At 38.0% G+C, this 27,807-nt stretch overlaps 1 protein-coding gene across 2 annotated transcripts; it reads left to right on the forward strand.

Moving 5' to 3' along the window:
- Positions 1-27,417, forward strand: TCTN3 (tectonic family member 3). Of its 2 annotated transcripts, none has more exons than XM_061194894.1 (14): positions 1-331; positions 503-626; positions 941-1,059; positions 4,573-4,700; positions 4,937-5,045; positions 5,125-5,240; positions 5,711-5,746; positions 6,310-6,390; positions 7,484-7,609; positions 8,799-8,906; positions 9,355-9,449; positions 9,729-9,882; positions 13,744-13,881; positions 26,311-27,417. In XM_061194894.1, the coding sequence occupies exons 1-14, from the start codon at positions 97-99 to the stop codon at positions 26,545-26,547; spliced, it is 1,806 nt and encodes a 601-aa protein (XP_061050877.1). In that variant the 5' UTR covers positions 1-96; the 3' UTR covers positions 26,548-27,417. The 2 variants fall into 2 exon arrangements, with proteins under 2 accessions (XP_061050877.1, XP_061050883.1); XM_061194900.1 differs by lacking the exon at positions 26,311-27,417 and adding an exon at positions 18,993-19,202.
- The last annotated feature ends 390 nt before the right edge of the window (positions 27,418-27,807 follow it).

Genomic DNA, 27,807 nt, shown 5'->3' on the forward strand with positions numbered 1-27,807 from the left:
ACGCCATGCGACTCCTCCCACCCACTCTCTAGCGACGCGTCTAGAGACCACCGAAACCCACCTCAAACCCTTTGGTGGGGACGTCTGTATTACCGCATGTTTACCTCGCAGCTCGCGCTACTGCAGGTGTTCTTCCTGATGGTCCCCGAGGGGGTCCGGCCTCAGCCATCTCCGTCCCCGTCTGGGGCAGTGTCCACCCAATCGGACCTGGGACCAAGGACGCAGGGCGAGACCCTTCAATCCTCCTCGGAGGTGCCTGGCGTCTCTACAGTGGGTCCTACTGTCGTGACTCCCTCGGCGCCTGGAAATAGGACCGTGGATCTCTTCCCAGGTGAGGGGAGAGGATGCGGGGTTGGAAACTGCTGACTTAGATCCAAATTCTGTGAACAAAGTGAATTCCCATAAAGTAAGGAGTGGGGCTGTTGGAAGAAGGGGAATTAACACTTGGAAGAGTCTGGGGATCCTCACCCCATTTGCTCTACTTTATGTTGTACTTTTATAGTCTTACCGATTTGTGTCTGTGACTTGACTCCCGGTGCCTGCGATATGAATTGCTGCTGCGACAGGGACTGCTATCTTCTCCATCCCAGGACAGTTTTCTCCTTCTGCCTTCCAGGCAGCGTGAGGTGAGCTGCGATGCTCAGGTTGAATCCTAAAGGGGATTGGGGCTGTAGAATAAGTAACATTTGGAAGTAGGAAGAGTTAGCCTTCGTGCCTCCCACCCCCACTTCCACTCCTGGGAATGGAACTACCTTGGTTTTTCCCAGGAGAGCCGTTCCTCTTCTGATGCTCTAGAGCAGGGCTGGCCAATAGAATAGAATCTTCGTATTGTCCTGTGGCTGCCCAAGGAGTCCTCTCTTTGGGATCTGACTGATACCAGTGGGGCACCCTTCTTTGGACCTCTTTCTAAATGTATCTATTCTCCCTCCTGTTTCCTCAGGTCTTCAAGTTGGGTGTGTGTAGACAACTCTCTTATCTTCCGAAGTAATTCCCCGTTTCCTTCAAGAGTTTTCATGGATTCAAATGGAATTAAGCAGTTTTGTGTCCATGTGAACAACTGTGAGTAGAAATATGTTGGCTATTCCTATTGCCTAACATTTACTGAGAGTTAGCTTAGTCTCTGATGTTTTTTCCTTTTCTTTGTTTTTTAAACTTTTTTTCCCCCCTTTGGATCTCTATCATGCTCCCTCTCCTTCCACCTGTACCCCTGCCCCTTCTTTTTTCTCTTATTAGTGAACATTGGCAATCTCTTTTGCCCTCTTGGCTGTGGACCAGAAAACCCATACAGAACTTTAATTTCAGTCAGCCCTCTTAGCTCAGAGGATTACAGATAGACTATATCTCCCATTTGCTACGATCTCCATGAAGGGGCTCACTGAATCCCCAGTGCCTGACATAAGAGGCACCAAATAATACGTGAATGAATGTCTTTGACAAATGAGTCTACATCAACCTTGTTTTTATTTTATGAGGCAACAATATAGGGGAAAGAGCATTTGACTTGGGTCTCAGCCCTTCATTTACTTACCAGCTGCACAGACTTGAACAAATTTCCAGGCTCATTTCTTCAACTGCAGAATGAGAAATAATATCACTAATTCTGAATGTGAAAGTGCTCTGTAACTGTAGAGTGCAATAAAAATGAAAGGTAATTGTTATTAAGGTTTTTAAATAGACTTAGATGGCTTCTGGGGTGGCGCGGTGGTTGAGAATCCGCCTGCCAATGCAGGGGACACAATCCCTGGTCTGGGAAGATCCCACATGCTGTGGAGTAACTAAGCCCGTGCACCACAACTACTGAGCCTGCATGCCGCAACTGCTGAAGCCCGCGCGCCTAGGGCCCGTGCTCCACAGCAGGATAGGCCACCGCAGTGAGAGGCCTGTGCACTGCAGGGAAGAGTGGCCCCCGCTCGCCGCAACTAGAGAAAAGCCCAGCAGCGAAGCAGCGAAGACCCAACGCAGCCTAAATAAATAAATAAATAGACTTAAAAAGTTGTTGGTGATGAGTATAACATTTTTAAAGATGTACATCTAATATATGTTTTTTAAATTTATTGTCTAAGAAGCAAGGTAATGTTCTCACATAAAATAGACTTAAATGTCCCTTACACTCTGGAAGTCAGCTCATCCTGGTTTCATCTGTTAGAAAATAAATTGCAAAACTATATTTGTTTCATAAAGCAACCAAGTTTGGGTTTGAGGGGACTTGAATTTGGAAGCAGTTATCAGGAGCCTTGCGGCCATTCAGGTTGTGAGAAGGTAAAGGGAGCAAGGCAAATGCTGCATTTTAAAATAAGGCTGCCGCTGTCTCATCCTTTCCAAATCTCCCATTGCCTTCTAGTTCTAGCCTCATGAAAATGCTCCAGGGATATCGCAGTAGCGTCCAACTGGTGCTGCCTGCTTTTAATCCCCCCCTGCTTCCCATGCCATACTGTTTCCAGACCAGTGTTTCTGAACTTTCTTTCCCCAGCAGCACCTGAGAGTCACTCCTTTAGAACTTATGGGATACTTTGAATTGTTATCATTTTGTATGAATGTTGTGTCTCCCCAGGTAAATTGTCGGTGCGTAGAAAGGATGGACCATATCTTTGCCCACAGTGTTTAATATTTGCTGATGATAATCATCAGTAACAGACATTGTTAGTCAGAGGCTGTACAACATGATGGAGTGGGAAAAATCCTAGACCAGGAATCGGGAGATCTGTGATCTACTCCTGGCTCTGCCAGATGGCTCTGTGGCCTTTTGCAACTCATTTACCTCTTAGGATCCAAATTTCCTAATGGAATTGGACCAGATGATCTCTGGGCTTCCTTCCACATCTGAAATTGTATCAATCTAAGTCTAAATACCTTTAAGCCCTGTTGGGTGTAATATACCATACATGATGGTAGAAATTTTAGACAGAAATTCTATTTATCCTTAGCCTGTGCTTCTTATCTGCATTATTCCTGCTTACCATCACTACCACCAATATCCCTGCACTACAGTGAGAGACAAAATGTTAATGTTCTCTTATTCTTTTAAGCCATGAAAAAATATTCAGATGGGTATTTTCCATCTCAACGTACCTTCTTTTTTAGCTTAACTTTTCTTTCATTTATAAAGATAGAAATAACTACATTTTTTAATGAGGTAAGTATTTCTTCCATGTGGTTTTCAGGGTATGAGTTCTGAAGGAAATATTAAACAGCTCCTGGAAGCTTTAAAAGTTGAACATTTCGGATCAGAGATGAAAGAAGGTGGTCTGCAGACCAGCAGCATTAGTATCACCTGTTCCAGAGCAAGGCTTTTCAATCCTAATATGCACCTACATCACCTGGAGATCTTGTTAACATGCACATTCTGATTCAGTAGGTCTGGAGCATGGCTTAAGATTCTGAATTTCTGACAACATCCCAGGTAATGCTGGGGGGCTGCTAGTCTGTGCACCACACTTTGAGTAATAAAGATCTAGGAGACAGATAGAAAGTGAGTAGCCTGAAAGGCCCCAGAATTGAGAGTTATCTTCATTTCGTGTTCCGTGAGAAAGCTGAAAAGTCAAATGATTAGGACTTTGTGATCACAGAGGATAAAGGTCAAGCTTATGTAATGTAGCATCTTCATTAGCTTTTGGTGATGCACGTCTTGATTTCCTTTTGAATCTGTCCAAATGACCATATTTATGAAGAAAGAAAGAAACTAGTATGGGCCAATTTTCTGCTACATTCCTTTTTCAAGTTAGCAGAAAACTTGGGTGGTAAAACAGGGTGTTGTTCATTACAGGCCACCCTCTGGGCAGGGGAGAATGTCAGAGGCCTTTACCTACATCTCTCTCCTGGTTCTGAAGTGCCATAAGGAGATGGCTGCAGGAGCTTGGATAGATTTATACGTTGCTATAATATAAATTACAAAATTGTTAGAGAAAATACCCTTTGGGTGTGTGTGAAAAATCTTGAATGTAGAAATTATAAGGTGAAAGGAATAAAATACGACAAATCCATATACTTGAGAGATGGAAACCTTATTATGAGGAATGGTTAGTTGAAGTTTAGAGGAGATTGGAAGACTTGGAGAGGACAAGTCAAATATTGCCTCCAACTCTGCCATCTTCCTATGGAAACAGTACCATTTTGTTGTACTAGAGACTCCTCTGGTATGGGACAAATGTGTGCATTACCGAGACTCCTATTTTCATCACAAATTGCTAATCATACACATTCCTGGCATCAGAGACTTGGAACTGACTGGCATTCGTTGGTCATATTCTTATCTCAGATCTTAATACTAAAACAATAATTCAATTAACAAATTACAAATAAATTATTAGGTGATAGAAATCAAAATTGTTATTATCTCTGAAGATGGCGTATTGATTGGGAACCTGGGAAAATGTTCTGAGTGGTAGTAATAAAAGTATATAAATGTTTAAAAATTCTTTGAGTTTATGCTTAAGATTAGTGCATTTGCATACTTTACTGTGTATATTTTATGCCTCAATAAAAATATTTTTAAAGATTAGTTTCTTGGTATGCCAGATACTTAAAAATGATTTTATTTTATCTAAACCCCTTTTCTTTTTAAAAATATTTTAGCAAAATTAAACTATTTCCAGAAGCTCCAAAAGGTCAATGCAGCCAGCTTCCAGGCCCTGGCTACAGAGTTTGGAGGTGAATCATTCACTTCAACATTCCAAACCCAGTCACCACCACCTTTTTACAGGGTGAGCCTATGGAAGGGGGAGGGATTGTTTGGTTTGGTTTTTCCCCGCATACTGACAATTGACTAGGTATCTTTGAGATACCCACCTGCAACTAGGTAAGCCACTGTCAGCTCTTTTGGAGGGCAGTATTGTCCATGTTAACAACCTATTGAGTTAACTTTTGTTTCTGCTTATTCTTTTCTGGTGGAGTTCAGTCCAATCTCACTGTGAATAAATTTCTGTTATACTTTGTTTAGGCTGGGGACCCCATTCTGACTTACTTCCCCAAGTGGTCTGTAATAGGCTTGCTGAGGCAGCCTGCAGGAGTCGGAGCTGGGGGACTCTGTGCTGAGAACAATCCTGCAGGTGAGCCTGGAGTACAAGCGCCAGCCTTTTTGTTCAGTTTAAAATAGGCTTTCTCATGTACCACTCCCTTAATTCTAAGGTTTCCTGGAGAGTAAAAGTACAACCTGTGCTCGTTTCTTCAAGAATCTGGCAGATAGCTGTACCTTGGATCCCACCCTCAACGCTGCCTCTTATCATAACTTCACAGTCTTGAAGGTGGGTGTCCCTTCTCTCCCCACTGTCACCACTGTGGACTTAAAAAGTTATCATGCTTCCCACAAGCACTGAACTGGAAGTCAGGATACCCAAGAGCTACGTAGAAGGCAGAGGGCCTAAAAGCCCTGTCACCTGAAGAAAGATGAAAGAAGTAGGGATAGATAGCCAGGATAAGAGGTTCTCACCTTTCTGGCTAGTGGAATTTGCTAGGGGAGGTAGGATGGGGTGACATCTCACTGTTTCACCAAAACTTCTTGCTTTTGCTGTTTGTCAGAGCTCTACTCAGAGTAGGTGGGCATCACAGTGCATCCAACCTCCGCTCAGCCCTGCTTCTGGCATTTTAGTGTAAGGAGAGTCAGGTAGAAAAAAATGTTGATTTTTTTTCCCCCCCAAATGAGAAACCACAAGCTCCTGGAGATTTTATGTTAAGATATATGCACACTCATGTCCTTGCTGTTCTCTTATACTAGGTTCCAAGAGGTTTGAGTGATCTGCAGAATACGAAGGTATGATGCTTTTTACCAGGAAAAACGAAAGAATATTTGGTCCCTTTACATCTGAGGCAGTTTCACTCTAGATTGTAATGGTGAAAGAGAATGTGTGTGTGATGCATCAAACTGTTCAAGTATGAGTCTAAAAGAGTGTTTTCCTGTTTGTTCTATATAATTAATAAGCATCATATGAAATAAGAATTCATAAGGTATTAGGTAAGTTTGAGAAACTTCGGGTTAAATAAAGTTAAACATTATATTTAGGATGGACTACTTGAAGTCTTTAATATGCTAGAGGGTCTTCTTAATCTCTAAGAGGGAAGTGTCAGATATAGTATTTCTAAAACTTATTTGACCATGGAACCTTTATTTTATATCTAATAGAAGTAATGTTCCAAAAAATATGTTTTGAGAAGTGCTGAATTAGAATGACTTTTGAACTTAAGTTGTAGACTGGCAATGGAAGGAGAGAGGAAGGTGATGGTCCAAAAGGAAAAATACTCATTTCAGCATAATATGTAACTAGAATAAAAAGTGCTGCTTTCAATTTTAATTGATTTGCCTCTTTCCCTTGCTAGTTCCAGGTGCCTGTAACACCTGTCTCACAGGCTGACTCTCCTCTGCTGGCTGGAAACACTTGTCAGAATGTTGTTTCCCAGGTAGGGACGCTGACCTCAGATTCTGGACTGATGTATGTTGATCGGCATTAGCAGAGGTGCTTCATCTTCCATTAAGTACCAGACCAACCCCACGTGAATTTTTGAGCATTACCTGAAACTTAACACATCAAGGACTGAGCGCATCACCTTCCTCCTCGCGTGTTTCAGTCGTTTCCATTGCTGCCGTCCTCTGGCATTTCACATCCAGGACATTAAGATTATTTCTAGTTCCTCTTTCTTTGCCCATGTGCAGTCTGTTATGGTTTTTACTGACCACAGTTTCTTTTATTGACAAAGTCAGTATCATCTGAACATCTGAAATAGACTAGTCAACTTCTTTTCCTTTATTCTCTCTCTTCTAATCAACCAACAAAAGTAAGAATTATTGGAAAGCATCATTTTAAAAACTATGCTCAGAAATCTCAGGTTACCTTCACTTTTTCATGACTTCCGTCTCCAGCTACCATCTTTATTCATCCTCGGACACTGTGAGAGCCAGGTAAACCAGGTTTCCATTCCATGCTCACCTCTGCCTGTGCTTCTACTCACCTCCTCTGCACAAGATCAAAACTTATTTTTCTTCCCTTTCAATTCTTACCGTAAACTCACCTCTCCCATGAACTCTTTAAAAGAGCTCTATCCAGTCTCTTTTTTTCATGTGTAGATATAATATGAAGTCAAATTTTATCTTTTCATTGTATTGGTATTTGGCATTTTTAAGATTACTTTTTTAGTCTCTCTCATCCAGTTACTTTTTAAAATTGAGATATAATTGACATATAACATTGTATTAGTTTTAGGTGTACAACATAATGATTTGATGCACATATATATTGTGAAATGATCATCACAATAAGTTTAGTTAACATTCATTACCACACATAGTTAACAAATTTTTTTCTTGTGGTGAAAACTTTTAAGATCTGCTCTCTTAGCCACTTGCACATATATAATGCAATATTGTTAACTACAGTCACCATTCTGTTCCCTCATTCAGTTATAGTAAAACCCTTAAAGACAGGAAATCTTCTGTACTAAACATAATTGGCCCACAAAATAATTTTTATTAATTGATTCTACTTTTGTATTTCAGGTCATCTATGAGATAGAAACCAATGGGACTTTTGGAATCCAGAAAGTCTCCATCAGTTTTGGGCAAACCAACCTGACTGTTGAGCCAGGCACTTCATTCCAGCAACACTTCATCCTTCACTTCAGGGTTAGGGCCCTTCTCCTACAGGGGATCAAGAAGAAAGAAATATCGGGTTAGAGGTAGCTCCCCTGCTTCTGTAACACACGCAAGATAGAATAAGAATATGAAGGACTAGTTCAATCTGTCAACTGAAGCCTCAACATTTAGTATTCCATAATTTAACTTCAAGTGATAAGGATTCAACAGTGTTTATTCATTAGCATGTTCCCCCAGCAAAGCAGGACTTCACTCACAAATCCAAACTCTTTTTTTAAATAGTCATTTTGAATCATAAACTCAACTAATATCCCACAAAAATTCTTTAACTAGCTTTTTTCATGTTTCTGGGCATTCAGCGTTTTACTCACTTCCCACTTAATCTAAGTTTCCAGTCTTGATCACCACCTTTTGGCTTTCTTCTACTTTCTTTCTTTTTGAACCCAGCAGAGTCCAGTTTCTTCTCAACTCTACCCTCAAGTGATCAACCAAATCCCATGTCTCTCAGAGTTCATCTGTGGAACATCTATAGTTAATTAAAATATATTTCTAAATTACATTTAAACTCCTCTGGTTTTAGCCACACTGAACATAACCCTAAATTAATAGTAATTTTGAAAAACAGGATTGATAGATCGTTGATAGATCTTTAGTTGTAATCCTTGGTAGAAGTAGCATGCAGTGAACATCAATGTTCAGATCCTCAGGATTTATTTTAGTGAATAAAAAACAGTAAAAGAGGGGCTTCCCTGGTGGCGCAGTGGTTGAGAATCTGCCTGCTAATGCAGGGGACACGGGTTCGAGCCCTGGTCTGGGAAGATCCCACATGCTGCGGAGCAGCTAGTCCCGTGTGCCACAACTACTGAGCCTGCACGTCTGGAGCCTGTGCTCCGCGCAACAAGAGAGGCTGCGACAGTGAGAGGCCCGCGCACCGCGATGAAGAGTGGCCCCCGCTTGCCACAACTAGAGAAAGCCCTTGCACAGAAACAAAGACCCAACACAGCCAAAAATTAATTGATTAATTAATTAATTAATTTTAAAAAAAAAAGTAAAAGATGCTGAAGTACCAATTTCTGCAAAATGCTGCACTGTGGAAGGAAGCCAGATTGTTAAGTGCAGCTAACCTACAGCATTGCCTAAAGGAAGGGTATGAAGCCACACTGGAAGATGGGAGAGCATGCTTTTCTCCATATTGACTTTTCCTTCACTCTTTCTGCAGGCTTTTCAACAGAGCACAGCTGCTTCTCTTACTGGTTTTAGAAGTGGGAATCCTGGCTATATTGCTGAGAAGCCACTCCTGGCTCTAACCGGTGATAGAAGACACTCAGTATCCTTTTTTGGGTCTCTGGGTGGCCTATTGCAGCCTAATGAGAAAAGCTTTAACCACTGATCTTTTGGATTTTCCAATTCTGAGGTTCCCCCATTTTTTAGGTATTGAGGACTTCCTTTACTAAACCATTAATACATTATGTTCTCAAATGTTGATGCTACCAAAGGCTTTAGAACTTACATTAGCCTGGCCAAAGGTGAGGATCCTGACTGAATTTTGTTTGTTTTAATGAAATATTTATATGCTGGTGTGTGGTCATCCATTTTTGGAAAAACAATAATTGTTTCGTTATGTTTTCATTGCCAGAGGAAAAAGAATTGTGACTTGGAGAATATAATATTAATAAAGTATAAAAAGCGTTAAGGAAATAATAAGAAGCATAAATTTTCCAATCTGCCTACTTTTTTTCTTTTATGATCTCCTTGACCATCGCCTTCCACCTCAGATGACCCTCTTACAGAGCAAGGGTGATGGAACTTGCTCTATTAAGAGACACGAAGTACAATTTGGAGTGAATGCAATATCTGGATGCAAGCTCAGGTAATTCTCTGCTTCCACATCATTTCCAACAAATTTGTCTCTGCCTGTAGGGAATATGTTGATGTGGCAACTTTTATATTTTGAAATCAGAGTTCAGAGAATGCTAGCAGGAGTAATGTTTAAATAATATTAATATTACTAAGAGTTTTTTTTGACAGTCCTTTATATCTGCTAAGGATTATTTCCTTCAGTTTATTTTAAGATATCATTTCTAATGTTTGGATGAATTACATTATTATGTTAGCATTGGACTCCAGCCTCCGTGGTGTTTCATTTCAGGCTGAAGAGGGTGGACTGCAGCCACTTGCAGCAGGAGATTTATCAGACTCTTCATGGAAGTCTCAGACCAGAGCACGTTGCCATCTTTGGTAACGCTGACCCAGCCCGGAAGGGAGAGTGGGCCAGAATCCTCAGCAGGAACTGCAGTGTTTCAGTAAGGAGAGAAATACACATTCTGGCCAAAGCTCACTTTCCTCTTTTGTTTATTAAGATTAAAACCGGCCCTGTTTCCATAGTTGATTTGGTTGTCATAGAAGAAAGATAATGTGGTTGTCATAAAGGAGAGAATATAAGAAATCATGCCCATTTGAAGTCATTATTTCAGGTTAGGTTTATACATAACTTTCCTCACTTAGAGAAAAATTTGAAGGTAGGAAGTCTAGAGATTGGCCTCTGGTTCAAAATCAACCTTACTCATAATACGAGAAAAATAAACTAAATATATTTCATATATATTTCAAATATTCTCTTACATTCTTGAATATTTGGTCAGCACAGATTCTTTTTTTTTTTTTTTAATAAATTTATTTATTTATTTATTTTTGGCTGCGTTGGGTCTTTGTTGCTGCGCACGGGCTTTCTCTAGTTGCGTTGAGCGGGGGCTACTCTTTGTTGCGGTGCGTGGGCTTCTCATTGCAGTGGCTTCTCTTGTTGCGGAGCACGGGCTCTAGGCGTGCAGGCTTCAGTAGTTGTGGCTCGCGGGCTCAGTAGTTGTGGCTCGCGGGCTTTAGAGCGCAGGCTCAGTAGTTGTGGTGCACGGGCTTAGTTGCTCTGCGGCATGTGGGATCTTCCCGGACCAGGGCTCGAACCCGTGTCCCCCTCATTGGCAGGCGGATTCTTAACCACTGCGCCACCAGGGAAGCCCACAGATTCTTTCTTTGAGGTTGAAATTGTGTTCCTTGTGTTATAAAAATTTACATTTTTACATTTACGTTTAGTAAAAATACATTAACACGGTAAAAATTCAAACCATGTAGAACAGTGTTAATGAAAAGTAAAAACCTCAGTACCCACTGCCCCTGAAGAAATCTCATTTAGCTGTTTCTGTTTTTACTTTTTCTGGTGGCCACTACATCAGTGCTCAGCAGGTGTACCTCTTGATTCCAGTCTAAGTAAAATAAGGAAATCTGTGTGTGTCTAAGTAAAATAAAGAAATCTTTCTTCTTCCTCTTTTGCCTACCCCCTACCTCCTGGCTTTAATCAACTGTACCTTTAATTTTATTTCCTTTCACTTAAACTTTTTAATTGTTTATTTTTCTATATAAATAATACATACACTTGGCTCAAAATTCCAAAAGTACAAAATAAAACTCTCTCTCAGACAACTCTTCCCTTCCACAGAGGCAAACGAAGTTACTAGTTTCTTTCCTTCTAGAGATATTGCATGCTCACACAAGTAAATACTCATATTCTTTTTTTTAATCCAAATGATATAATATCATAAACACAGCTCTGCACTTTGCTTTTTTCACTTGACCTTTGGAGTTTATTCCATATCATTATATAATAAGCTTCCTCATTCTTTGCATGGTATAGTTGCATACTATTTCATTATATGGATGAACCATAAATAATTTATTTAGCCAGTTTTATTGGTGAACATTCAGGTTGTTTTCAGCCTTTTACTGTTACACACAGTGTGGCATTTTATAACCTGGTTATAACCAGGCACCATTTCATACGTGTGAAAATAAACCTATATGATAAATCCTAGAAGTAGAATTGCTAGATAAAAAGGTATATGCATTTAAATTTTTAATAAATATTGCCAATTTATTTCCCATCAGGTTGTACCAATTTACAGTCCCACTATCCATCTATGAGATGGCTTGTTACCCCATACTCTCCTCAACACTGGGTTATCAAACTTTTAATTTTTGCTCATCTGATAAGTGAAAAATAGCATCCCATTGTAGTTTTATTTTTCTCTTACTATGAGTAAGGTTGAGTATCTTGACATATAGTTGAACAATTCATGTTTTCTTCACTATGATCTATTTATATCTCTTGCCCATTTTTATTGAATTACTTGTCTTATAACTTGTAGAAAATCTTTGTATTTGAGAAATTGGCTCTCTTCTGTTGTAGATATTTGTAGATATTCTTTTCCCAGTTTGTCATTTGTCTTTTGACTTTGTTTATGGCTTTCATGCCATGCAGAAATTGATTTTCATATTGTGAGATTTATCAATCTTCTTTTTGTTTTTTTTCAACTTCCACGTTTTGGTTCAGACTTTGAAAGGCCTTTCCCCTTAGAGATTATTTTTAAAGTGCCCCCTTTCCCTTTCTCAGCACTATTATGACTTGATTCCTTGTATACTTCTTTCCTTTAATGAGACTTGGGGGATAAGTAGCTACATGTACTTGATCCAGCCTTTGGGGAACTGCAGTCAAACTGAGTTCTCTTAAACTTCATACAGCCTTACTGAGGGAGCGTGGTTTTGGGTAATACGTGGCTGAGTACAGAAAAGGGATGGTTAGTGACAAGGATTGAGATTATAGTGGAACTACTCTTTATTATTTTTTTTGTTTTGTTTATTTTTTTAAATTAATTAATTAATTATTTTATTTATTTATTTATGGCTGTCTTGGGTCTTCGTTGCTGTGCGGGAGCTTTCTCTAGCTGCGGTGAGCGGTGGCCACTCTTCATCGCGGTGCGCGGGCCTCTCACTATCGCGGCCTCTCTTGGTGCGGAGCACAGGCTCCAGACGCGCAGGCTCAGTAATTGTGGCTCACGGGCCCAGTTGCTCTGCGGCATGTGGGATCTTCCCAGACCAGGGCTTGAACCCATGTCCCCTGCATTGGCAGGCAGATTCTCAACCACTGCGCGGCCAGGGAAGCCCCTCTTTATTATTCTTAAACCTACTATTTGTATTTTTAAATCACATTTTTGAAGGATATTTGATAACATGGAAAATTTTTCCTAATGTAGATAGAATAAATGAAAGGAAAAGTGTTTTAAAATATTTGGGACAAACACATGAAAAGATGTTCAACATCATTAGCCATTAAGGAATTGCAAAACCCCAAGGAGATGCCACTTCATACCCACTGGGATGGCTATAATTTTAAAAATGGACAATAACAAGTGTTGGCAGGAATGTGGAGAAATTGGAACCCTCAGACATTGTTGGTGGGACTGCAAAATGGTGGAGCCAATTTGGAAAAGAGTTCGACAGTTCCTTAATAAATTGAACATAAACATAGTCTGTCTTCCCCTAGTCCTAGTTTAGACATGTTATTGCCTGTGTCTGAGCCTTACTATAAAAAGTATGAAGTTAGAAAAGCACAGGCATATTTGAGGATAGTTTGTATCTGCTAAGTTATAGTAACCTCCTGATTTATGTCCTCACTTCCATCAGTGCTTCCTGCATCTTGGAATTAATCCTCCTGGGGGTCACACTGCTTGGTTGGACTTCATAATCTAACCCTGAAATGTCCTTCCTTAATCTTTTCACTGTTCCTGTGTTCAAATCCTTTGCTTCAGTCAAGTGATCTGCTCAAGGCCAGTGCCTCACACATGTCTGGCACATAGGAGACACTCAGTAACTATTCTAATTAATCAGCAACTGTCCCTCAATGGCATCATGTGCTGTTCTAGTTGCATACCACTTTATATGCCATCTCTCTACGTAAATTTTCCTTTAAACACTATTTCTTCCAGTCACATATTACTCATCCCAGTTCCACAAAACCATCCTCAACCAGAAAGGCTGTATCTTCTTCTGGCATTCCACAGTACTGACTGCACCACTCACTGAGCACTTCTTATAACCATTGTACATGGGCTCATGTTTTATTAATCTCTACATTAGTATTTCCATTTTAGAATATTAATTTTTTAAGCTCATGGACAGTAATATGGCCTATTACGAACTTCTGTGTCCTTTCTCTAAGCCACATTGCCTTCTGTGTTATTGTGTAATGTTTAACCAACAGTGGCTACTTAATTCATGGTAAATAACTATGGGCAACCATCAGCAATTGAAGCAAATGCTTCTTTTCCCTTCTGCAGGCTATGCATTGTACTTCCTGCTGTGTCATACCAGTTTCCTTGGAGATTCAGATATTGTGGGCATATGTAGGCCTCCAGTCCAACCCACAAGCTCATGTGTCAGGAGCCCGATTCCTATACCACTGTCAGCCCATACAGGTAAGTCTTGGCTCATAAAGGACCACCAAGCCTTGCAAAGCCTCGATTGTCTTATCAGCCGTTTGATGACCAGATAATTTTTTAACTTCTGAGAGCCAATTTATGCTACCAGCCAATGTTTTGTTAGAATGAGCTGACACAATTAACTTTCAAGTCAATCCTCCCTGCCTGGTTACTGAAATTTAACATGTTTTTATGGTGAATGCAATCTATATCCCTTTATTCTGTTTTTTTTTTTTTTTTAATTTCATGACTATGGTAATAGGTTAGTTCTTTTAACTTAATCATACCAGTATTACTACACTGGTTGATTCAACCACAGAAAAGATTTTCCATAACTGTATTCAGTGTGACAGTCACATGCTAATTAGAGTCTCTGGGCCGGTTGGTTGCTGTTAAAGTTACTACTGTGGCTAGTTTGTAGTCATCAATTCTTAGTTGATTGCACTCCATTAAAATAAATTTTTTTTTTTTGGCCGCACCATGCGGCTTGTGGGATCTTAGTTCCTGGACCAGGGATCCAACCTGTACCCACTGCAGTGGAAGTGCAGAATCCTAAACACTGGACCGCCAGGAAATTCCCTAAAATAAATAATTTTAATATGTAGTAAACATATACCCATTGTTTATGATGTGCCTTAAGACAACTTTAGCATCTGTCTTGGTTTTAGAACCTAACACTTAGCTTTAGAAGATCAGAAACAGCAATCATTAGGTCCTGGTGAACTGATTCATGTATGAACTTATTAACTTTTAATGGAAATTAAAACTAATTGAAATTATTACCTGTAAGTCATTGCATTTACCTCCCAGAAAAGAAACTAGAGACTACATTTAAGTCAGAAGTAAAATACCTTTAGCTCCTCCCTCACAACAGAGTTGACCACCTTAGCTCTCCATGCCTGTAAATGTGTTAAAACTCAGGTTGCTGGAAACTGTGTTAATGAGAACATTCCATTCTCCCTGTGTTGGTTTACTGAATAAAATAGAACTCTCTGTAAGACTCATTTAATCTGTTACAGATACTGCACTGAATCTATTGTTTTATTTTTATGAACTGTATCTTTATTTATGAATACCTGTGTAGTTTGGGAGGATACCTACAGGTCTGTTTTTATCTTCCTGAATCTCTGGCTCTCTTAGGCATTGAAGCTACCCAGTGCCTCTTTCTTGTCTAGATATTTTTAATCATTATATTTTTCTAGTATTTAGTAGAGGTTAGCTTTTCAGGTTAGTCTGCCCCCTCTACAAAGTGTTTTGTTTTTAAATTTGTGTCAACCTTTAAAAATCAAGAAATTTTACCTTCACATCCAGATCTCTGACTTCTCTTGAAAATCTGGTGGTAAAGATCCTACATTCCTGCATGGCATAAACTCTCCTGCTGCTGAATGGTGATTTCAACTACTAGAGTACCCCATTCACACAGCCTATACCTACCCACCCTTAGCCGTCCCACTTCTCTCATTCAGGTTATTTGCCTAGGCTGGTAGGCATTTGTGTTTTTGCACCTTGAAATGAAGGTCGGTTGAATTTTGAACTGAACTGTCTGAATGACTTTTCATGGTATAAATGTAGCTTTAGAAACACTTGAAATTCCTCTCACTATAAAAAGTGAAGCAGCAAAATTTTTGGAACGTTCCCAACAACAAACTACAAAATAGGGAAGAATTTAAGCAAAACACTATGTAGACTTCCCTGTCTTCTTGTATGATAATAATAATAGCAAAACATTTATTGAACATTTACTATGTAACAGGCACTGGTAATATTTTTTATGTGTTTTTAGTATTGAATTCTCACAACAAACCCATGAAGTAAATAGGATTTCTTTACATGGTACTCTGCTGCTTATGTTTTTGTACTAATTGGTCCTTTAAAGGGATCTTTAAGTTTGGGGCTTGATAAAATACATCATGTCTTCTGTCTGAATATAAACTTTCTTTTAATTTAAAAAAGAAAATATATCTCAAGGAAGAAACAACTAGTTATAAAGAATATTTTGAATCAATAAAACCAAAATAATAAGTGAGCTAAAAGAACAGTGTAGCATCACAGGATCAAGGCTCTGAACCTTTCTAGAATTATAATATTCATTTCTATATTTAAGTGGATCATCAAGCTTTTTGGATTATCTAGGCGACCTGTTGCCTGAAGTTGAGGGTGGTAATTAAGAGCCCAGGCATTGAGTCAGACAGACGTAGGCCCAAATCAAGTTATTTTATTTCTCTAAATCTAATTACTCTCATCTATAAGATGGGGATGAATAATAATACTTCATTAGGTTGTGCAGATTAAATGAGATCATAAAATAAAACATTTAACACACTGGCACATAGTGAATACTCAGTAAATATCGCTCATCATATCGTCATTATTATTATCATACCTTTTTTGGTTCTGAATTTCCATATAAATAGCATATCAAATAGGTTTAAAGCAAAACACAAAAGAGATAAGCAGGAATTAGAGCAGTGTTTTTCAACCTTTGTTGGCTATCATCCATGGTAAGAAATATATTTTACATCACAACCCAGCTTATAACACATACATATATAAAACTGAAATAAGATTTTTATGAAACGTTATCTTTATGCAGTACACTCTGTGATAGTCTGTTCTATTGTAATTTATCCTGTTTTATTTTTAATGCTAGACACTAGTGGGTCACAATTTGCAATTTGAAAAACTTTTAGAGCATATATCTCTGACTACATTTCAAAGCTAAATATATTGTTTAATAAATGCCTTTTATTCATTATATTGTAAATGAAAGTTAGCAGTGTTTATACCTCAATTAAGTAGCATATGCTAGAAAAACTGCCAATCTAGCTATCAGTCTGTCTTAGTGGGTCTTAATTTTATGGATCCTGTTGAGAATCTGTTGAAAGCTATTCACTTACTAGAAAAATGCACAGACACACAACATTCTTTATATAGTTTCAAGGGATTTATTGATTTCTTGAAGCCCGGCTAAGAATCTCTGCCACAATCTCTTAATTAAACAGGCAGTATACTAGGAAAGATAAAGAACACTAAACAAAATAAGAATAATTCAGAATTAGATTTTTTGAAATAATTGCAATGAAAGAAAGGACTAGGAAGTGGCTGGATTTGTAACAAACAGTTCTGTTTCTCGTTTCTGTTGATGTATTGGAGAATATCAAATGACCTCTCTTCCGAGAAGGGGCAACAGTAACACCGCCAGTGGACTTGGTTGCTATGACAGTCAGTAAAGTTTCTGTCACTAAAGTCTTTCTTTTTCAAGGATCAGTCAACCACTATTTGCTTCTCTCTCGATGAATGATTAGACTATAGAAGTTCTCTGCCCCTTTCTGTGGTTCTTAGTAGCCTGTATAGAACTTTACCTAGTTCACTGGGTTGTTCTGTTATCTTATTATCTCTTTTTATTTTTTTAAAGAACTTTTTAAAGTTATGCTCATTGTTCCATATGTTAAAATGTATAATCACCTGAGATCTCTCCCTGACACATGATGTTTAGGAACATTTACTCTTTAACATACACATTCTCTTTGACTCATTTGAAAATCTTGATAACTTCACTGACATCTTTAAAATAAGTGAGGGTATTAAAATTTTTTCATTGGTTTTTCCCTCAAATATATGTTTTTCCCCAAGAAAATATGGAGAAATAATGTATATGTTATCTGGAAAGTATTATATATAAATAATTCATTAGTTATTTTTCAGAAATTATTATTAATTTTACTGTATTTAAATCACTAGTTCTCCTAAAATCAGTGTTAATACCAGATATCAGCTAACTTCCTAAAAATGTACTTGTAAGTTCTAACAATCATAATAGATACCACCATTTCTGATTGTGTTAGATTAAATGAGACTCATGAATATAACAAGCAGATGCAGTTCATGTTTTTGCATTGGATTCTCATTTGGACAAACAATTGTAAAGTATATTTTGGGATAGTTGAGGAAACTTGAATATGGACTATATTTTAGATAGAAATACCATTAACATGAAAAAATAGAGATTCATTTTTTTAAAGTAGATTATAAAACAGGCTATACGGTATGATCCCATATAGTTAAAAATGCATATATCAATGTCTGTGTGTATAGATAAAGATGTAAATGTTAATAGTGGTATTATTGGTGATGGAAATATGGTGTTTTTATATCTTTTTTATTTATCATTATTCTTTAATTTTTTACGGTATAATTTACTGCTTTTGTAATAATTAAACTTTCTCAAAGTCACTAGGAAAACATCTAGAAATAACTAGATGTTATTTTCAGGAATTCCCTGGTGGTCCAGTGGTTAGGACTCCGCGCTTTCACTGCCAAGGGCACGGGTTTGATCCCTAGTCAGGGAACTAAGATCCTGCAAGCAGCACAGCATGGCCAAAATTTAAAAATAATAATAATAATTTGATGTTATTTTAAAGATGAATTTATTCAGTTTCATTTACAATAGCGTGAAAAAACATAAAATACTCAGGAACAAATTTAGCAAAAAGAATGCAAAACTTCTTCATTATAGAACATTACTGAGAGAAATTACAAGAGACCTAAATAAATGGAGTGATATACCATGTTCATGGAGAAGAAGACAGATCCATTATCTGTCCCCAGATGGATCTATAGAACCATTGCAAACCCCAAAAAATCCTAGTAGGCATTTTTGTGGAAATTGACAAGCTGATTCTAAAATTTACATGAAAATGCAAAGGACTTAGAATAGCCAAAACAATTTTGAAAAAGAAGAACAAAGTTGGAGGACTTTACTGATTTCAGGATTTACTCTAAATCTTAGTGTGGTTCTGGTAACAAATAGACCAATGAGAAAAAACAGGGAGTCTAAAGATAGATCCACAAAAAATTCAATAGGAAAAGGACTTTTTTTAAAACAGTTGGTGCTGGAACAACTGGATAAAACTGGAACTACTGAATAAACATGTGGGGAGAAAATGAACTAACTCCATACACAAAAATACTTATGCCTTGATCATAAACCTATATGTGAAATCCAGAGTCATAAAGCTTCTAAAAGAAACATAGAATATCTTTGCAAATTTGAAGTAGGTAGGGCTTCCCTGGTGGCGCAGTGGTTGAGAGTCTGCCTGCCAATGCAGGGCACACGGGTTCGAGCCCTGGTCTGGGAGGATCCCACATGCTGCGGAGCAACTGGGCCCGTGAGCCACAGCTACTGAGCCTGCGCGTCAGGAGCCTGTGCTCCGCAACAAGAGAGGCCGCGACAGTGAGAGGCCCGCGCACCGCGATGAAGAGTGGCCCCCACTCGCTGCAACTGGAGAAAGCCCTCGCACAGAAACGAAGACCCAACACAGCCAAAAATAAATGTAAAAATAAATAAATTAAAAAAAAAAAACAGCCTCAATCCTAAATTATTCACGAAAGTTTCTTTCAAAATACCCCAATCTGTAACAGTAGATAGCCCCTCTAGTCATACCAACTGTTCTGCATTTTTAAAAAAAATGTTTGTTCCTACCATAAACAAAAGATTGTCCAAGAAAAAAAAAAAAAAAAAATTTGAAGTAGGTAAAGATTTCTTGGACAAGAAACAAAAATCATTAACCGTAAAACTAAAAATTTGATAAATTCGACTTCATCAAAATTTAAAATCTCTGCTTATCAAAAGATACCATTATGAAAATGAAAAGCCAGACTGCAGCTTGGGAGACCGTATTTCTCAATGCATTATGTGACAAAAGATCATATCCAGAATATGTAAAGAACACCAACAAATAAATAATGCAAGGACCAAAAAAAAAACCCCGCTAGTAATGGGCAAAAGATTTGAACAGATACTACATAAATGACCAATAAACATGAAAAAGTGCTCAACATCTTTAGTCATTAGGGATATGCAAATTAAAAGCATAAGACACCACTCACTAGAATATCCAATAGAATATGCACTAGAATAGCTAAAATCAAAAAGACTGTGATAACATGAAATCTTGCAAGAATGTAGAACTGGAGTTCTCATACTTCGCTAATGGGAATGAAAAATGGTACAATCACTTAGTCTTACAAATTCATCTTCTCTATGACCCAGCAATTTTTCCTGGATATTTACCCAAAAGAAATTAAAACATATGTCCAAAACAAGATTTGTACAAGAATGTTCATCACAGCCTTAGTCTTAATAGCACATAGTCCATAGTCTGAAATATGTAGCTACAAAAACATAAATCTAAGAGATGGTATCCGCAGCTTTTTCTCTAATAGTGATAGTTTTCATTTGTATTGATTTGACATAGAGGATTAGCACAGAATGGTTTAAAAGTTATCATAAATATGTAATATAGTAGCATATAGGGTGTACTTCTTATTACCAAAGCCAAACAGAATCTAATCTAAACTTTTCATGTTATTAAACAGTAAATCTTACTTGGGGACAAAGTATTTTGCTGCATGTAAACTGAACCGAAGCAAATAAATCCCCTAAGCTTCACAAAGTGTTAAAACAGAATTGCTGGTGGTAAACATCATAAAATATTATAGCTTAAGGTAGAAATAAATTGTCAACCATACATAACAGAACTAGATCCATAGTAAAAGAAATTGTGCTGACTTGGCTTTGTGCCTTTTGTTTTGATAAAAGAAATGAGATGACCAGACTTTTTTTTTTTTTTTTGACTGTGTTGGGTCTTCGTTGCTGCGCGTGGGCTTTCTCTCATTGCGGCGAGCAGGGTGCTACTCTTCGTTGTGGTGCGTAGGCTTCTCGTTGCGGTGGCTTCTTTTGTTGCGGAGCATGGCCTCTGGGCGTGCGGGCTTCAGTAGTTGTGGCGCACCGGCTTAGTTGCTCCGCAGCATGTGGGATCTTCCCAGACCAGGGATTGAACCCGTGTCCCATGCATTGGCAGGCGGATTCTTAACCACTGCGCCACCAGGGAAGTCCCGATGACCGGACTTTGAGGGTTTTGGGGGTTTTTTTGTTTGCTTGTTTGTTTTTTTGTTTTGTTTTGTTTTTTTCAGTATTCTTGCTACACATGCTAAACAGTGAATTCTCTAATTTTACTTATACATAACTTTTAAAATGCAAATAAAAAACTTTAGACTTAAGAATTCATGTGTAACACACTGAACTTAACTTTAAAATCTTTTTCTTCATGTGGCACTAAAACACAGGTTCTAAAATAGGTCAATAACATTCAGTATTATCCAGTGACAAGTGGCAAGTGCATTCAAGTTCCTTTTAATTATTGGATTATCTACTAGACTGCACTTGTTCCAAACCTCCACATAAATATGGAGGCAGTATTTTTAATATATGAAAAATAAGCATTTCATTTGAAATATTAACGAATAAGGATATGAATGAATGAACCACAACCTTTAGAGATCCTAATTACAGTGTGGTGGGAAGGATAAGGAGTCAAAGTAACCTGTAATTGCTGACTATCAAATTAGCTATGGCATACTGACTACCTTGTGATTTATTTATCTCTTCTTACTTTATATCAGTTCCGTATCTCCAAAATACCTCTACTCATTTGTGCAAAAAAGGATCTTTATTGAGTGCCTCCCCTGTGCCAAGTATCATGCTTGGTGCTAGGTATAGTGTAGTAAACAAGATAGACGTCATCCACCCTTACAGAAGGTGTGGAGCAATACCGAGGTGAGGTTTGGAACACTGTTACGGAAATTATCCAGGATATGCTAATAGCCTGGGCCCAGATGTGAGGGCTGCAGGAAGGAGACAGAGTTCAGGAGATTTATCACAGATAGGACTTGATTGCTTGGATGCAGAGGTTGAGGGAGAGAATGAGTCAAGGATGATGGATAGTTTTTAGTTTGGGCATTTCATTCAGTTCTTTTATATCTTATATGGTGATAGCCTGTTGACTACCAAATGTAATCCTACTTTTTGCAGTAACCCTTGTATTTTTCATCCCCCCCCCACCACCCTTTTTTTGATTTGGTAGGTATTCTGAAGTTTTTCTTCCTTTTTTGTTTTGTTTGTTTTGCAAGGCCACCCTCAAGCTACTGGAACCCACTTTGCCTGTCAAGTGCCTGGAAATATACATCTCCCAGATGGCTCTTAACTAATGACTTAAGGGCATAGGAATATAAGAGCCCAACTCCCTTGCCTTGGGCTGGGAGCACACAAATTGTTGGAACTGTAAATCCTACATTATAGCTCAGAATTCCCCTGCAGATTAGGCTAATGCTACATAATGGTATAATATATCAAATTAATTAATAATTGTATAATTTATCAAAATAATATGTAAACATATTTTTAAAGTCAAAAATGCTAGAAAAGAGGATCTCTTAACAAAAAATAAAGTCCTATATCCCCCCTGCTCTCCAGAAATTAACCTGTTTAACTCTTTTGCTCTTTCTTGCTGGTATTTGCCTCAATTTCTAAGCACTATCATACTCAGTTATCTCTTGAATTTAGAGTTTATATAATCTATTGACATCCTATCTTGGTAGATGAGTTTAGCTTTGTTACTCTTCTCCTACCCCTCCCACCACTCTCCCAGTTTAGTTACATCAAAATGTTTTATTAAGTCAATATTCAGTGTTTCATTTTTATGATCATACATTTATGTTGAGCCAAGTAATTAAATTTTTGTGAAATGTTTTATTCTTCCTAAAATTAATAATTACCTCATATTTCATTTCTTTAGTTTTCTTTGAGCTAATGGCTAAAACTTCTCACATACTCTAACAGCTCTGTAAAATTTCTCTCAATGCAGTTTTCCAGCTGCATTGCCAGCTGAACTTGCCAATAGTGTTACTTGTTCTACCTTTCCTACGTATTTCCTTCATGGAGACCTCCATAATCTGATGTAAAATGGACTAGTTGCTGCCCAGCAGCTGTTTTGGAACTTTCCTTTACTGTCATCTTGGAGATTCCCCCTTGCTTCCTACTTGTGTTAGAGTTGCTGTTAACTAGACATTACTTTTTCATTTTTCTTGGTTTATTCTCTTGTTTTGGTGGAGCTCAAATTCTAATAACATCTTTGAAAAAAGGAGCATGTAAAATACATTTTTTTCTTTAGTTCACACATCTAAAGATAACTTTATTCAACCACCATCGTCATCATTATCATGATGCATAGTTGATCGTTTGGCTAGGTATAGAATTCTAGATTGAAAATAATTTTCACTCTCAATTTTGAAAGCATTCCTCTAGTTTCCAATATTGCTGTTTAGAAGCCATTTTAAGATATTATTTTTACCCCTAATAGTCTGAAGTTTCCACAAAATGAGGCCTTGGGTAGTATTTTTTCTTCATTCATCATACCAAACAATTCATGGGATTTTTTTACTCTTTTAAAGCTCAGTTCTGATAAATTTCAATTATTATTATATGTTTAATAATTTCCTCCCCACTATTTTCTGTTCTTTCTTTTTGGAACTCCTGTTAATCTGTTACAGGATCACTATATTGATTCTCTAATTTTTTCTTTTCTCTGATATTGTCTCTCTGTTTATCTTTTTGTTCTTTCTAGAAGAGTTCCTCAACTTTGTCTTTTAGTCTTTTTATTGAATTTCTTTTGGCTATCACATTTTTAATATCTGAGAGCTCACTCTTATTCTGTATCTTTTCATAATATCCTTTTCTTATATATTTTTAAGATATTAACAATTTTTTGTCTTCATCTTTAATCTCTGTTTCCTCTGAATTTGTTTATTCCATTCATTTGGTACAGTTTTTCTCTTTAACATGAGAAACTTCTCCCACTTACCTGGCAATCTCTAGCTGTCTATCCAAAATAAGAGTAAGGTGCTAAACTGATGGAAAGCTCTGTGATCATGAGTGAGACTTATTGACTTGTAGGCTTCACTGTAGGGTGGTTAGGTACAGTAGCTTTGCGGGTTGTAGGACTGCCAATGTCATTATCTTTTTATCTTCTTATTGGGACTGTTAATTTTCTCCAGAAAAATAACCCTCCTGGCTCCTGACTGAAGGGTATGTGTATAAGACCATCTCTCACCATTTTGAAGCCAGACTGGGGGAAGGGATTTCATTATACAGAATAATTGCCCTATTTTTAGTTCCATACCTCACTCTGTCCTTTTCTATGTCCAGTGGCCCTAAATCCAGAATTTCTCTGGTTTAAATTTTCTAGTCTCTTGTTGAGATAGGGAAAGGGTGGTTGTCTGATTGCATTGAGGAGGGTATCATTCAGTAACCATTTTCTGTCCCTGCCTCATCCCTACTTCCCTGTTGTCTTCTATTACTGAGTCTTTCAGGGTTCTACAGAGATCTTCTTCTAGTCTCTGAAGGCTTTTACGTTTGGCCTTCTTTCCCTCTGTGAAACCTTGCCTCCATCTGTTTTCTGTATTCACATATTATGATCTCTCCCCATTTCAGTGAAGATGGAATTTTGTATCTGTTTCTTATTGTATTGGAGTGGTTTTAAGATATACAGAGAGAAGACATGTCTTTACATTGCCATCCTAAAATCAAGTCCAGTAGTAGCTGTTGGTGAGCCTAATCCCGAGTGAGTCTGAAGAAAACAATTCGAAGAACTTTTACCATGTGGGATTTCCCAGCCATTGAAATACCACTATAGACTTAAATATATATATATACACATATATATGTGTGTGTGTGTATATGTATGTATATGTGTGTGTGTGTGTGTATATATATATTTGGGTAGACATGGGCCTAAAGTTTGCCTTCTTGGGCTCATAGCTATCTAAGAGGTCAGTTCTCGGTATAGGCTGACCCCAAGGCTCCAGAAGTTCCCTGATTTTGGAGTTTGCAGGGGCTAATGACACTTTTCCCTACCTCAGCTTGAAACCAATTAAAAAGAGTCAGGTGGAGATGAAAATATCAGCTTTATCACTAATAAACACTAGATAGGTAGATTTGGCTTGGGTGTGTAGCAGTGAGCTTCCTAATGTAAAACTACACTCTTCCATTATGAGGCCACTACCCCAGTTATAACCACAACACCTGGGACTGCTTGTAGGCAGTTTAAAATTTCCCCTCCCCCTAAAGGCTCTGAAATGAGTCAGAACAGCCCATTAATTAAATCAATTCTTAGGCAACACTGAACCCAAGCCTGAAAATTCATTCCCTATTCTATTTCCCATCCCAAAGTGTTTCTAGCCATCCCAGCTTATATAGCTCATCAGGCATTCTGCAGTGAGGTTAAATAACAATGTTAACGTATTTCAGTAATGTCAACTGCAAAGATTTGCTCCAAAAATTGAATGTATATCCTCTCCCCATTATAAAGTTCCTAGGGAAAAATTAAAATCCTAAACAGGAAATTCTTTTGTAAGTTAAAGTCCAAAGAAAGTTTATTACTTAATCTTAAGTAATAAACTCCTCCCCATTTTCTTTGTCTGGTTAGTCTCAGCCAGTCTTCAATGCCTGGCTGGAGTCAGGATACCCTCAGCATCTTCAGCCTAAGCTGGCTGTACTTGGAATGTATGTGGGTCTTTCAATGCCACAGAAGTTACATTAGTTCTATGCCAAGTCCCATATGAGCTTCACTGTTTAAAAAAAAAAAAATCCAAAGAGTTAGTATGACATACCAGATTATCACAACACTGGCCCCACATCCATTTATTTTAAAAATGTCTGTGGAAGGGTATGCCAAGCAAAATTATGTCCCCAGAGCCTGATATTTACTGTTGCCAAAGACCACAGCAGAGATATGTGGCATCAGAGTGAAGGAAGGTAAATGAAAATCTTCATTTCTGGTTCAACAAGATAGTTATTTACTGTCAAATTATAATCAAAAGTTTGCCTAGTGAACAGAGTCAGAACAAAGGGAATTCAGTTTAGACAAACTTAATTCCAGTCATCAGTCTGCAACCATATCTACCCAAAGCTATGCCTATTAGATCAGATACTTGAGTCAGCTTGACAAGGAGCATCTTTTTCACTTGACTTGAATTGGTGTTTGGTTGCGAGGATCCTTTCTAACCCTGAGATTCTGTGAATTTGATGGTTTTTTAATCTACAGTATGGAGTTCTTTGCTTTTTCCATGAAGTTTCACATTTCTTTCTACAACTGAAGAAGGAATAGAAATACTGCTAGTACCTGTGTACTGTTTCAGAGCTTGGAGCCTTCTGGGACCTGATAAGGTAGAGCTGCTAAACACGTAACAGCAGCAGTTTCTACCTGATAAGGTAGAGCTGCTAAACACGTAACAGAAGCAGTGGCTTCTTTGATATCAGACAGGTCCCCAACTGTGGGAAGCTAGAGTCAGTCTTTTGGTAGGTGTAACTGTTCACAGTTCTGGTGTCCTCGAGTATTGCTAAGAAGTTAATTTCCTTGTGTCTCACTCAGAAGGAGAACTACATAGGATCAATATGAGAAAAAGGTCTGTCTTGCTTAGAGCAGTTTGTTTTGAGTCTTTATTCAGGGAAGTAATAATAACAGTGAAATTGGAGGGCTATTTGAATGGGTACCAAGCACTGACCTGTCACGGACATTCTTCCTGCAGGATTCCCAGCAAGAAACAGAAGTACCTTTGACAACTGTTGTGACCTTTGTGGACATTACCCAGAAGCCAGAGCCTCCAAGAGGCCAACCCAGAATGGACTGGAAATTGCCATTCGACTTCTTCTTTCCCTTCAAAATGGTATTCAGCAGAGGAGTAGACTCTCAAAAGGGCTCAGTCTCTCCCATTCTTATCCTGTGTCTCTTACTACTTGGAGTTCTCAACCTAGAGACTAAGTGAAAAAAAGGAGAAGCAGCAGATTTCAATTTTCCCCATGGGAAGTTCTGAGGCACCCTGCCTATCTTGGCTAAACAGATCCTCACCTGCTCATGACCAGAGGAGAGCATTTAGTAAAACAGAGGACCTAACTGAAGGAGTGGAATTGCTGGACAATATGGTAACTTTATGTTTAATCTATTGAGGAACTGCCAAACTACTTTCCAAACTGGCTGCACCACCAGCAGTATGTGAGGGTTCCAATTTCTCCACATCCTTCCCAATATTTGTTATTTTTATATTAGCCATCCTAATGGGTGTGAAATGGTATCTCATTGTGACCTACCATGCCTTTTTAAACTGTAGTGTATGAGATCTTACACTAGAAATGAGCACATCTGCTCTTCCAAGGCAGGAATACCCCAAGTATTCTTCTCCTCTCTACCCCTCTGCTAATTTGATTAGCTTGTAAGACTAGTTTCCAATTACAAAGCTGCTTAACATATCTTAGATAAGATTTTATGATGATCTTATCTCCAGTCACTCCCCTTGTAACAGGCCTTTGAAAAACATTTTTTTAAATCATCTAGAGAATAATGCAGTCTTCTTCCCTCCCTTTATTTATACAGGAGGTCTCTTACTGCACGAGGTCTCTATTGTAATCATGTATTCAATTTAAGGAGCAAGTTTTACTGTAAAGGGGTATGTGCAATTTGTATAGAATGAAATTGAAATTCCAGCCGGCCTGTTACAGGTGTGGAGAAACAGGTACTCTCAAATACTTTTAGTGAGAACATAAACTGGTAGAAACTTGGTGAGAAGGGCAAATAGCTATTTAATATGTATCAAAAGCCTTAAAAATGTTCACAAACTTTAACCCAGCAATTCCACTTATTAGACATTATGGGGCGGGGGGTGGGGGGGATGTCCAACAATAGGGAATTAGTTAAGTAAACTATGATGTATCCATAGATTGGAATGTTGTACAACCACCGAAAATTGAGTCGACCTGGCTTTATTGCCATAAGAAAACATTCATGATCTATTTTTAGTGAATAAACTAGGCTACAAAATAGTACATATACTTTATGGTGCTATTTTTGTAAAACAAAAAATATTTATACATATGTACTTAAACAAACATCTGGAAAGCTAACATCTAAAATGGAAATTTTTTCTTAATAATAAGCATTTCTGATTTTTATAATCAGAGAAAATAAAACTGTATTTTAAAGAAAATATTTGTTCTCCAGGAAAAACCTCCCTGTTTATTGTATATAGGAA

Source organism: Eubalaena glacialis, chromosome 1 (assembly GCF_028564815.1).
Source record: "Eubalaena glacialis isolate mEubGla1 chromosome 1, mEubGla1.1.hap2.+ XY, whole genome shotgun sequence".
In the NCBI taxonomy this organism is placed as follows: Eukaryota; Metazoa; Chordata; class Mammalia; order Artiodactyla; family Balaenidae; genus Eubalaena; species Eubalaena glacialis.

What these genes read in the sequence shown, in the direction of transcription:
- TCTN3 (XM_061194894.1), top strand. Translation starts at nt 97, where the DNA reads ATGTTTACCTCGCAGCTCGCGCTACTGCAGGTGTTCTTCCTGATGGTC. An exon ending in TGCTGAGAACAATCCTGCAG is followed by an intron (nt 5,046 to 5,124) that starts GTGAGCCTGGAG and finishes CTTAATTCTAAG; the next exon opens with GTTTCCTGGAGAGTAAAAGT. An exon ending in GTCAGAATGTTGTTTCCCAG is followed by an intron (nt 6,391 to 7,483) that starts GTAGGGACGCTG and finishes TTTGTATTTCAG; the next exon opens with GTCATCTATGAGATAGAAAC.